This window comes from Oncorhynchus mykiss, chromosome 23 (genome assembly GCF_013265735.2).
Source record: "Oncorhynchus mykiss isolate Arlee chromosome 23, USDA_OmykA_1.1, whole genome shotgun sequence".
Taxonomy (NCBI): domain Eukaryota; kingdom Metazoa; phylum Chordata; class Actinopteri; order Salmoniformes; family Salmonidae; genus Oncorhynchus; species Oncorhynchus mykiss.
Genome location: NC_048587.1, coordinates 5528035 through 5542178, shown reverse-complemented (window position 1 = coordinate 5542178; position 14144 = coordinate 5528035). Strand labels below are relative to the sequence as shown.

At 48.3% G+C, this 14144-nt stretch overlaps 1 protein-coding gene across 6 annotated transcripts in view; it reads left to right on the top strand.

The window, feature by feature from the left end:
- Positions 1-14144, top strand: part of LOC110514830 (dedicator of cytokinesis protein 1) — a 538819-nt gene that overhangs the window by 456968 nt on the left and 67707 nt on the right. For all 6 annotated transcript variants that reach the window (XM_036960808.1, XM_036960809.1, XM_036960806.1 and 3 more), the window contains one exon: positions 10106-10190. In XM_036960808.1, the coding sequence (XP_036816703.1) occupies positions 10106-10190 (85 nt within the window). The remainder of the gene's footprint in view (positions 1-10105; positions 10191-14144) is intronic.

Sequence of the window (14144 nt, the reverse complement as noted above, 5' to 3'; positions counted from 1 at the left end):
CTAAATGAGATGGAGTCAGGTACTGTATCTCCTGTTACATTAGTCCTGAACTAAATGAGATGGAGTCAGGTACTGTATCTCCTGTTATATTAGTCCTGAACTAAATGAGATGGAGTCAGGTACTGTATCTCCTGTTATATTAGTCCTGAACTAAATGAGATGGAGACAGGTACTGTATCTCCTGTTATATTAGTCCTGAACTAAATGAGATGGAGACAGGTACTGTATCTCCTGGTATATTAGTCCTGAACTAAATGAAAACACTCTAGCAGTAGGATAGAGGAGGACACTGGTACAGAACATTGTAGCAGTAGGATAGAGGAGGAAACTGGTACAGAACATTGAGAGCAGTAGGATAGAGGTGGACACTGGTACAGAACATTGTAGCAGTAGGATAGAGGAGGACACTGGTACAGAACATTGTGGCAGTAGGATAGAGGAGGACACTGGTACAGAACATTGAGAGCAGTAGGATAGAGGTGGACACTGGTACAGAACATTGTAGCAGTAGGACAGACTCCAGAGGACACTGGTCCAGAACACTGTAGCAGTAGGACAGACCCAGAGGACACTAGTCCAGAACACTGTAGCAGTAGGACAGACCCAGAGGACACTGGTCCAGAACACTGTAGCACTGGGACAGACCCAGAGGACACTGGTCCAGAACACTGAGCACTGGGACAGACCCAGATCACACTGGTCCAGAATACTGAGCACTGGGACAGACCCAGATCACACTGGTCCAGAATACTGAGCACTGGGACAGACCCAGATCACACTGGTCCAGAATACTGAGCACTGGGACAGACCCAGATCACACTGGTACAGAACACTGAGCACTGGGACAGACCCATAGGACACTGGTACAGAACACTGAGCACTGGGACAGACCCAGAGGACACTGGTCCAGAATACTGAGCACTGGGACAGACCCAGATCACACTGGTCCAGAATACTGAGCACTGGGACAGACCCAGAGGACACTGGTACAGAACACTGAGCACTGGGACAGACCCAGAGGACACTGGTCCAGAATACTGAGCACTGGGACAGACCCAGATCACACTGGTCCAGAATACTGAGCACTGGGACAGACCCAGAGGACACTGGTACAGAACACTGAGCACTGGGACAGACCCAGAGGACACTGGTACAGAACACTGAGCACTGGGACAGACCCAGAGGACACTGGTCCAGAATACTGAGCACTGGGACAGACCCAGATCACACTGGTATAGAATACTGAGCACTGGGACAGACCCAGAGGACACTGGTCCAGAATACTGAGCACTGGGACAGACCCAGAGGACACTGGTCCAGAATACTGAGCACTGGGACAGACCCAGATCACACTGGTATAGAATACTGAGCACTGGGACAGACCCAGATCACACTGGTATAGAATACTGAGCACTGGGACAGACCCATAGGACACTGGTACAGAATACTGAGCACTGGGACAGACCCAGAGGACACTGGTCCAGAATACTGAGCACTGGGACAGACCCAGATCACACTGGTATAGAATACTGAGCACTGGGACAGACCCAGATCACACTGGTATAGAATACTGAGCACTGGGACAGACCCAGAGGACACTGGTCCAGAATACTGAGCACTGGGACAGACCCAGATCACACTGGTATAGAATACTGAGCACTGGGACAGACCCAGATCACACTGGTCCAGAATACTGAGCACTGGGACAGACCCAGATCACACTGGTATAGAATACTGAGCACTGGGACAGACCCAGATCACACTGGTCCAGAACACTGAGCACTGGGACAGACCCAGATCACACTGGTCCAGAATACTGAGCACTGGGACAGACCCAGATCACACTGGTCCAGAATACTGAGCACTGGGACAGACCCAGATCACACTGGTACAGAATACTGAGCACTGGGACAGACCCAGATCACACTGGTCCAGAACACTGTAGCAGTAGGACAGACCCATAGGACACTGGTCCAGAACACTGAGCACTGGGACTGACCCAGATCACACTGGTCCAGAATACTGAGCACTGGGACAGACCCAGATCACACTGGTACAGAACACTGAGCACTGGGACAGACCCAGATCACACTGGTCCAGAACACTGTAGCAGTAGGACAGACCCATAGGACACTGGTCCAGAACACTGAGCACTGGGACAGACCCAGAGGACACTGGTCCAGAATACTGAGCACTGGGACAGACCCAGAGGACACTGGTCCAGAATACTGAGCACTGGGACTGACCCAGAGGACACTAGTACAGAATACTGAGCACTGGGACAGACCCAGAGGACACTGGTCCAGAATACTGAGCACTGGGACTGACCCAGAGGACACTAGTACAGAATACTGAGCACTGGGACAGACCCAGAGGACACTGGTCCAGAATACTGAGCACTGGGACAGACCCAGATCACACTGGTACAGAATACTGAGCACTGGGACAGACCCAGAGGACACTGGTCCAGAATACTGAGCACTGGGACAGACCCAGATCACACTGGTACAGAATACTGAGCACTGGGACAGACCCAGATCACACTGGTACAGAATACTGAGCACTGGGACAGACCCAGATCACACTGGTATAGAATACTGAGCACTGGGACAGACCCAGATCACACTGGTCCAGAATACTGAGCACTGGGACAGACCCAGATCACACTGGTCCAGAATACTGAGCACTGGGACAGACCCAGAGGACACTGGTACAGAATACTGAGCACTGGGACAGACCCAGAGGACACTGGTCCAGAATACTGAGCACTGGGACAGACCCAGATCACACTGGTATAGAATACTGAGCACTGGGACAGACCCAGAGGACACTGGTACAGAATACTGAGCACTGGGACAGACCCAGAGGACACTGGTCCAGAATACTGAGCACTGGGACAGACCCAGAGGACACTGGTACAGAACACTGAGCACTGGGACAGACCCAGAGGACACTGGTCCAGAACACTGAGCACTGGGACAGACCCAGATCACACTGGTCCAGAACACTGAGCACTGGGACAGACCCAGAGGACACTGGTCCAGATCACACTGTAGCAGTAGGACAGACCCAGAGGACACTGGTCCAGAATACTGAGCACTGGGACAGACCCAGATCACACTGGTCCAGAACACTGTAGCAGTAGGACAGACCCAGAGGACACTGGTCCAGAATACTGAGCACTGGGACAGACCCAGATCACACTGGTCCAGAACACTGTAGCAGTAGGACAGACCCAGAGGACACTAGTACAGAATACTGAGCACTGGGACAGACCCAGAGGACACTGGTCCAGAATACTGAGCACTGGGACAGACCCAGATCACACTGGTCCAGAACACTGTAGCAGTAGGACAGACCCAGAGGACACTGGTCCAGAATACTGAGCACTGGGACTGACCCAGATCACACTGGTACAGAACACTGAGCACTGGGACAGACCCAGAGGACACTGGTCCAGAACACTGAGCACTGGGACAGACCCAGAGGACACTGGTCCAGAATACTGAGCACTGGGACAGACCCAGAGGACACTGGTCCAGAACACTGTAGCAGTAGGACAGACCCAGAGGACACTGGTCCAGAATACTGAGCACTGGGACAGACCCAGAGGACACTGGTCCAGAACACTGAGCACTGGGACAGACCCAGAGGACACTGGTCCAGAACACTGTAGCAGTAGGACAGACCCAGAGGACACTGGTACAGAATACTGAGCACTGGGACAGACCCAGATCACACTGGTCCAGAACACTGTAGCAGTAGGACAGACCCATAGGACACTGGTCCAGAACACTGAGCACTGGGACAGACCCAGATCACACTGGTCCAGAACACTGTAGCAGTAGGACAGACCCAGAGGACACTGGTCCAGAATACTGAGCACTGGGACAGACCCAGAGGACACTGGTCCAGAACACTGAGCACTGGGACAGACCCAGAGGACACTGGTCCAGAACACTGTAGCAGTAGGACAGACCCAGAGGACACTGGTACAGAATACTGAGCACTGGGACAGACCCAGATCACACTGGTCCAGAACACTGTAGCAGTAGGACAGACCCATAGGACACTGGTCCAGAATACTGAGCACTGGGACAGACCCATAGGACACTGGTACAGAATACTGAGCACTGGGACAGACCCAGAGGACACTGGTCCAGAACACTGTAGCAGTAGGACAGACCCATAGGACACTGGTACAGAATACTGAGCACTGGGACAGACCCAGAGGACACTGGTCCAGAATACTGAGCACTGGGACAGACCCAGAGGACACTGGTCCAGAATACTGAGCACTGGGACAGACCCAGAGGACACTGGTCCAGAATACTGAGCACTGGGACAGACCCAGAGGACACTGGTCCAGAATACTGAGCACTGGGACAGACCCAGAGGACACTGGTCCAGAACACTGTAGCAGTAGGACAGACCCATAGGACACTGGTACAGAATACTGAGCACTGGGACAGACCCAGAGGACACTGGTCCAGAATACTGAGCACTGGGACAGACCCAGAGGACACTGGTCCAGAATACTGAGCACTGGGACAGACCCAGAGGACACTGGTCCAGAACACTGTAGCAGTAGGACAGACCCAGAGGACACTGGTACAGAATACTGAGCACTGGGACAGACCCAGAGGACACTAGTCCTGAACACTGTAGCAGTAGGACAGACCCATAGGACACTGGTACAGAATACTGAGCACTGGGACAGACCCAGAGGACACTGGTCCAGAATACTGAGCACTGGGACAGACCCAGAGGACACTGGTCCAGAATACTGAGCACTGGGACAGACCCAGAGGACACTGGTCCAGAATACTGAGCACTGGGACAGACCCAGAGGACACTGGTCCAGAATACTGAGCACTGGGACAGACCCAGAGGACACTGGTACAGAATACTGAGCACTGGGACAGACCCAGAGGACACTGGTACAGAATACTGAGCACTGGGACAGACCCAGAGGACACTGGTACAGAATACTGAGCACTGGGACAGACCCAGATCACACTGGTCCAGAATACTGAGCACTGGGACAGACCCATAGGACACTGGTACAGAATACTGAGCACTGGGACAGACCCAGATCACACTGGTACAGAATACTGAGCACTGGGACAGACCCAGAGGACACTGGTACAGAATACTGAGCACTGGGACAGACCCAGAGGACACTGGTACAGAATACTGAGCACTGGGACAGACCCAGAGGACACTGGTCCAGAATACTGAGCACTGGGACAGACCCAGAGGACACTGGTACAGAATACTGAGCACTGGGACAGACCCAGAGGACACTGGTACAGAATACTGAGCACTGGGACAGACCCAGAGGACACTGGTCCAGAATACTGAGCACTGGGACAGACCCAGAGGACACTGGTCCAGAATACTGAGCACTGGGACAGACCCAGATCACACTGGTCCAGAACACTGTAGCAGTAGGACAGACCCAGAGGACACTGGTACAGAATACTGAGCACTGGGACAGACCCAGAGGACACTGGGACAGAATACTGAGCACTGGGACAGACCCAGAGGACACTGGTACAGAATACTGAGCACTGGGACAGACCCAGAGGACACTGGTACAGAATACTGAGCACTGGGACAGACCCAGAGGACACTGGTCCAGAATACTGAGCACTGGGACAGACCCAGAGGACACTGGGACAGAATACTGAGCACTGGGACAGACCCAGAGGACACTGGTACAGAACACTGAGCACTGGGACAGACCCAGAGGACACTGGTCCAGAATACTGAGCACTGGGACTGGAAGGTGAACAAATCTAAATGTAAATGTGTTTGTAGATCAAACAGCGGTTGACCTTCATGTGTTTCCCTCTGTTATTAACTCACTCTGCCAGCTCCCTTCATCACAGCTGCTACAGCTGGACACACACACACACACACACACACACACACACACACACAGACACACACACACACAGACACACACACACACACACACACACACACACACAGTTAGACAGACACACAGACACACAGTCAGACACACACACACACACACACACACACAGTTAGACAGACACACAGACACACAGACACACAGTCAGACACACACACACACACACACACACACAGTTAGACAGACACACAGACACACAGACACACAGTCAGACACACACACACACACACACACACACAGTTAGACAGACACACAGACACACAGTCAGACACACACACACACACACACACACACACACACACACAGACACACAGACACACAGTCAGACACACACACACACACACACACTCACACACACAGTTAGACAGACACACACACACACACATACACACACACACACATACACAGTTAGACAGACACACACACACACACACACACACACATACACAGTTAGACAGACACACACACACACACGCAGTTAGACAGACACACACACACACACACAGACAGACACACACACACACACAGACAGACAGTTAGACAGACACACAGACAGTCAGATACACACACAGACAGACACACACACACACACAGTCAGACACTCACAGACAGACAGACCGACACACAGTCAGGCAGACACACACACAGACAGACAGTTAGACACACACACACAGACACACAGACACACAGTCAGACAGACACACACAGATACAGACAGACACACACACACAGACAGTTAAACAGACAGTCAGAAAGACACACAGTCAGACAGACACACAGACAGTCAGACACACACACACAGACAGACAGACAGACAGACACACACATAAACACAGACAAACACACACACAGCCTGCCAGCCAGCCAGCCTCACTCAGCTGTGTAAACACAGCCCCGATATGTCAGAATACACTGTCCAATTCCAACACCAACCCTGTGTTCAATTAAACCTGAGTATTTATTGACTGAAGAACTTAGTTATTTTTCCATAGTGGCTGAAATGTACCTTTTGGTAAATGTGGCGATGCGGTAAGGTGAACTAGTCACACAGAATACAGGTCTGTCTGAATGTTGTCCTTGTGGTTTAATGGTCTATATTGACCCCTATATAACTCATGGCTCTGTCTGAATGTTGTCCTTGTGGTTTAATGGTCTATATTGACCCCTATATAACTCATGGGTCTGTCTGAATGTTGTCCTTGTGGTTTAATGGTCTATATTGACCCCTATATAACTCATGGGTCTGTTTGAATGTTGTCCTTGTGGTTTAATGGTCTATATTGACCCCTATGTAACTCATGGGTCTGTCTGAATGTTGTCCTTGTGGTTTAATGGTGTATATTGACCCCTATGTAACTCATGGGTCAGTTTGAATGTTGTCCTTGATTTGAATATGGAGCTCTAATAGTAGATGGATTAGTGGGAGTTAGGGGCTGAGCAGACCTAATGTCTCTCTCTCTCTCTCTCTCTCTCTCTCTGTCTCTCTCTGTCTCTCTCTGTCACTCTCTCTCTCTCTCTCTCTCTGTCTCTCTGTCTCTGTCTCTCTCTGTCTCTGTCTCTCTATCTCTCTGTCTCTGTCTCTCTATCTCTCTGTCTCTCTCTCTGTCTCTCGCTCTGTCTGTCTGTCTGTCTCTCTCTCTCTGTCTCTGTCTCTCTCTGTCTCTCTCTCTCTCTCTCTCTCTGTCTCTGTCTCTGTCTCTCTATCTCTCTGTCTCTCGCTCTGTCTGTCTGTCTGTCTGTCTCTCTCTCTCTGTGTTGACTCTCCATCTCTATTCCCTCACGCTCCCTCTCTCTCTCTCTATTCTCTCTCTATTCTCTCTCTCTTTCTCTCTCTTGCGATCTCTCTCTTTCTCTCTCTCCACATCTCTCTCCTTCTCTTAATCCCGCTCTCTCTCTCCCTTCCTCTCTCTTTCTCTCTCTCTACCCCTCTCTCTCTCTCTCTTTATCTCTCTGTTTACTCTCCTCTCTCTATTCTCTCCCTCTCTCTCTCTCTGAGAGATTAGTGGTGCATAGTACCATAGTTAAGCTTCTCTTCCCCTGTCATCATCACTGTCCAAACTGCCACTAACTCCCAAGGCTAATATCAGAGCTCAGCTTGTCCAGGGGATAATACATTTTAAATGACTTCATCTAAACCTGCTGTATTCATCTGTTTATTAGATCACAAACTAGGAGTCTGGAGTCCTGTGGGTCCTGGTCTAAAGTAGTGCACTACTCCCCTAAAGACCCTGGTCTAAAGTAGTGCACTACTCCCCTATAGGCCCTGGTCTAAAGTAGTGCACTACTACCCTATAGATCCTGGTCTAAAGTAGTGCACTACTACCCTATAGACCCTGGTCTAAAGTAGTGCACTACTACCCTATAGATCCTGGTCTAAAGTAGTGCACTACTACCCTATAGATCCTGGTCTAAAGTAGTGCACTACTACCCTATAGGCCCTGGTCTAAAGTAGTGCACTACTACCCTATAGATCCTGGTCTAAAGTAGTGCACTACTACCCTATAGATCCTGGTCTAAAGTAGTGCCCTACTACCCTATAAACCCTGGTCTAAAGTAGTGCACTACTACCCTATAGGACCTGGTCTAAAGTAGTGCACTACTACCCTGTAGACCCTTGTCTAAAGTAGTGCACTACTACCCTATAGATCCTGGTCTAAAGTAGTGCACTACTACCCTATAAACCCTGGTCTAAAGTAGTGCACTACTACCCTATAGGACCTGGTCTAAAGTAGTGCACTACTACCCTGTAGACCCTTGTCTAAAGTAGTGCACTACTACCCTATAAACCCTTGTCTAAAGTAGTGCACTACTACCCTATAGACCCTGGTCTAAAGTAGTGCACTACTACCCTATAGGACCTGGTCTAAAGTAGTGCACTACTACCCTATAGACCCTGGTCTAAAGTAGTCCACTACTACCCTATAGATCCTGGTCTAAAGTAGTGCACTACTACCCTATAGATCCTGGTCTAAAGTAGTGCCCTACTACCCTATAAACCCTGGTCTAAAGTAGTGCACTACTACCCTATAGGACCTGGTCTAAAGTAGTGCACTACTACCCTGTAGACCCTTGTCTAAAGTAGTGCACTACTACCCTATAGATCCTGGTCTAAAGTAGTGCACTACTACCCTATAAACCCTGGTCTAAAGTAGTGCACTACTACCCTATAGGACCTGGTCTAAAGTAGTGCACTACTACCCTGTAGACCCTTGTCTAAAGTAGTGCACTACTACCCTATAAACCCTTGTCTAAAGTAGTGCACTACTACCCTATAGACCCTGGTCTAAAGTAGTGCACTACTACCCTATAGGACCTGGTCTAAAGTAGTGCACTACTACCCTATAGACCCTGGTCTAAAGTAGTCCACTACTACCCTATAGGCCCTGGTCTAAAGTAGTGCACTACTACCCTATAGGACCTGGTCTAAAGTAGTGCACTACTACCCTGTAGACCCTTGTCTAAAGTAGTGCACTACTACCCTATAGATCCTGGTCTAAAGTAGTGCACTACTACCCTATAAACCCTGGTCTAAAGTAGTGCACTACTACCCTATAGGACCTGGTCTAAAGTAGTGCACTACTACCCTGTAGACCCTTGTCTAAAGTAGTGCACTACTACCCTATAAACCCTTGTCTAAAGTAGTGCACTACTACCCTATAGACCCTGGTCTAAAGTAGTGCACTACTACCCTATAGGACCTGGTCTAAAGTAGTGCACTACTACCCTATAGACCCTGGTCTAAAGTAGTCCACTACTACCCTATAGGCCCTGGTCTAAAGTAGTGCACTACTACCCTATAGGACCTGGTCTAAAGTAGTGCACTACTACACTATAGACCCTGGTCTAAAGTAGTGCACTACTACCCTATAGACAGACAGACAGACAGACAGACAGACAGACAGACAGACAGACAGACAGACAGACAGACAGATAGTCTAAGTGAGGGATGTTTATGCTGCTGACTCACTGACCTGTTTTTCACCTGAAACAGCAACATAATTAACCATGAATCAACCTGCATAACACTTTTCATTTCATTCTCTACTTGTTTCTCCTCGTCTCTCTCTCTCTTACTCTATCTGTCTCTCTCTCTCTCTCTCTCTCTCTATCCCTCTCTCTCTATATCTCTATCTCTCTCTGTCTCTCTCTCTCTCCTCTCTCCAGCTTTTACATGATAAATGAAGTGTACCAGTTTCAGTACTCCAGACCGGTGAGGAAGGGAGAGAAGGACCCAGACAACGAGTTCTCGGTAAATATCATATTCATATTTATTCTCTAATCTTTCTTTTCTACATTTCCTTTAATGACAGATGTCAGTATTGTAATTGTTGTGACTAATGACAGATGTCAGTACTGTAATTGTTGTGACTAATGACAGATGTCAGTACTGTAATTGTTGTGACTAATGACAGATGTCAGTACTGTAATTGTTGTGACTAATGACAGATGTCAGTACTGTAATTGTTGTGACTAATGACAGATGTCAGTACTGTAATTGTTGTGACTAATGACAGATGTCAGTACTGTAATTGTTGTGACTAATGACAGATGTCAGTACTGTAATTGTTGTGACTAATGACAGATGTCAGTACTGTAATTGTTGTGACTAATGACAGATGTCAGTACTGTAATTGTTGTGACTAATGACAGATGTCAGTACTGTAATTGTTGTGACTAATGACAGATGTCAGTACTGTAATTGTTGTGACTAATGACAGATGTCAGTACTATAATTGTTGTGACTAATGACAGATGTCAGTACTGTAATTGTTGTGACTAATGACAGATGTCAGTACTGTAATTGTTGTGACTAATGACAGATGTCAGTACTGTAATTGTTGTGACTATTGACAGATGTCAGTACTGTAATTGTTGTGACTAATGACAGATGTCAGTACTGTAATTGTTGTGACTAATGACAGATGTCAGTACTGTAATTGTTGTGACTAACGACAGATGTCAGTACTGTAATTGTTGTGACTAATGACAGATGTCAGTACTGTAATTGTTGTGACTAATGACAGATGTCAGTACTGTAATTGTTGTGACTAATGACAGATGTCAGTACTGTAATTGTTGTGACTATTGACAGATGTCAGTACTGTAATTGTTGTGACTAATGACAGATGTCAGTACTATAATTGTTGTGACTAATGACAGATGTCAGTATTGTAATTGTTGTGACTAATGTCAGTACTGTAATTGTTGTGACTAATGACAGATGTCAGTACTGTAATTGTTGTGACTAATGACAGATGTCAGTACTATAATTGTTGTGACTAATGACAGATGTCAGTATTGTAATTGTTGTGACTAATGTCAGTACTGTAATTGTTGTGACTAATGACAGATGTCAGTACTGTAATTGTTGTGACTAATGACAGATGTCAGTACTATAATTGTTGTGACTAATGACAGATGTCAGTATTGTAATTGTTGTGACTAATGTCAGTACTGTAATTGTTGTGACTAATGACAGATGACAGTACTGTAATTGTTGTTCTTGATACACACGGGAAACTGTTGAGTGTAAAAAAAACAGCAGCGCTGCAGTTCTTGACTCAATCCGGTGCACCTGGCACCTACTACCACACCCTGTTCAAAAGGCCCTTAAATATTTTGTCTTGCCCATTCACCCTCTGACCTGCACACGGAAAGAGCAGGTGTTCTTAATGTTTTGTTCACTCAGTGTATGTGTGTTGAACGGCTTGGGTCTATCATAACCTGTAATCTGTTGTTCGTTATATCACAACGATACACTCTTTCTATCTCGGTCTCTCTCTCTCACTGTAAATCTAACTCTCTCTCTCTCACTGTGTCTGTCTGTCTGTCTGTCTGTCTGTCTGTCTGTCTGTCTGTCTGTCTGTCTAGCGTCTGTATAGCGTCTGTCTGTCTGTCTAGCATCTGTCTAGCGTTTGTCTAGCGTCTGTCTAGTGTCTGTCTAGCGTCTGTCTGTCTGTCTAGCGTCTGTCTGTCTGTCTGTCTGTCTGTCTGTCTGTCTGTCTGTCTGTCTGTCTGTCTAGCGTCTGTCTGTCTGTCTGTCTAGCGTCTGTCTGTCTAGCGTCTGTCTGTCTGTCTAGCGTCTGTCTGTCTGTCTAGCGTCTGTCTAGCGTCTGTCTAGCGTCTGTCTAGCGTCTGTCTGTCTAGCGTCTGTCTAGCGTCTGTCTAGCGTCTGTCTAGCGTCTGTCTAGCGTCTGTCTGTCTAGCGTCTGTCTGTCTGTCTAGCGTCTGTCTAGCGTCTGTCTGTCTGTCTAGCGTCTGTCTAGCGTCTGTCTGTCTGTCTAGCGTCTGTCTGTCTGTCTGTCTGTCTAGCGTCTGTCTGTCTGTCTGTCTGTCTACCGTCTGTCTGTCTGTCTGTCTGTCTGTCTGTCTGTCTAGCGTCTGTCCGTTTGTACGCCCGCCCGCCCGCCACTTCAGCTGGGCTAGGAGGTGACAGTTGATACATTTCCCAGAAACCCCTCTGTTCTCAGTGACAGAACACTCACCAGAACGTTTAGAGGTGATAAATATACATTGACATGTTGACGTTAACGATATGTCAACCCTGTCTGTGGGACATGGAGCTAATATCAGCCTTCTTAATCTTGTTTAGTAGCCCATCATGCAGTCTTAGTCGTGAGTCGTGATGCATCATTATAAACATGGTTATAAACACATCGTGGCTCATCAACTTTCTTAACCTTCAGTATCAGACACAAACGTGAGCATCTTAACAGGGGCATGCTGGTCTTTCTTCTGATACACTGAGAGAACAAAACAATAGAACGGGATTTGAAAGAAGCCGGAGGGAATAGAACTTTTATTTTAAATATTTATTTTACTTCCTGTGGTTCTCTTCTCAATCAATTCCAATCAAATGTATTTATAAAGCCCTTCCTTCTTACATCAGCTGATGTCTCAAAGTGCTGTACAGAAACCCAGCCTATAACCCCAAACAGCAAGCAATGCAGGTGTAGAAGCACGATGGCTAGGAAAAACTCCCTATAAAGGCCAGAACTCTAGGAAGAAACCTAGAGAGGAACCAGGCTATGAGCGGTGGGCCAGTCCTCTTCTGGTTGTGCCGGGTTGAGATTAGAAACCTAGAGAGGAACCAGGCTATGAGCGGTGGGCCAGTCCTCTTCTGGCTGTGCCGGGTTGAGATTAGAAACCTAGAGAGGAACCAGGCTATGAGGGGTGGCCAGTCCTCTTCTGGTTGTGCCAGGTGGAGATTAGAAACCTAGAGAGGAACCAGGCTATGAGCGGTGGCCAGTCCTCTTCTCGCTGTGCAGGGTGGAGATTAGAAACCTAGAGAGGAACCAGGCTCTGAGGGGTGGCCAGTCCTCTTCTCGCTGTGCAGGGTGGAGATTAGAAACCTAGAGAGGAACCAGGCTCTGAGGGGTGGCCAGTCCTCTTCTGGCTGTGCCGGGTGGAGATTAGAAACCTAGAGAGGAACCAGGCTCTGAGTGGTGGCCAGTCCTCTTCTGGCTATGCCGGGTGGAGATTAGAAACCTAGAGAGGAACCAGGCTGTGAGCGGTGGGCCAGTCCTCTTCTGGTTGTGCCAGGTGGAGATTAGAAACCTAGAGAGGAACCAGGCTATGAGCGGTGGCCAGTCCTCTTCTCGCTGTGCAGGGTGGAGATTAGAAACCTAGAGAGGAACCAGGCTCTGAGGGGTGGCCAGTCCTCTTCTGGCTGTGCCGGGTGGAGATTAGAAACCTACAGAGGAACCAGGCTCTGAGTGGTGGCCAGTCCTCTTCTGGCTGTGCCGGGTGGAGATTAGAAACCTAGAGAGGAACCAGGCTCTGAGGGGTGGCCAGTCTGGTTCTCTGACCTTTAACCTAACAACATGTTGTAGTCCTCCTCCACTACACCAGCAGTCTGGTTCTCTGACCTTTAACCTAACAACATGTTGTAGTCCTCCTCCACTACACCAGCAGTCTGGTTCTCTGACCTTTAACCTAACAACATGTTGTAGTCCTCCTCCACTACACCAGCAGTCTGGTTCTCTGACCTTTAACCTAACAACATGTTGTAGTCCTCCTCCACTACACCAGCAGTCTGGTTCTCTCTGACCTTTAACCCAACAACATGTTGTAGTCCTCCTCCACTACACCAGCAGTCTGGTTCTCTCTGACCTTTAACCTAACAACATGTTGTAGTCCTCCTCCACTACACCAGCAGTCTGGTTCTCTCTGACCTTTAACCTAACAACATGTTGTAGTCCTC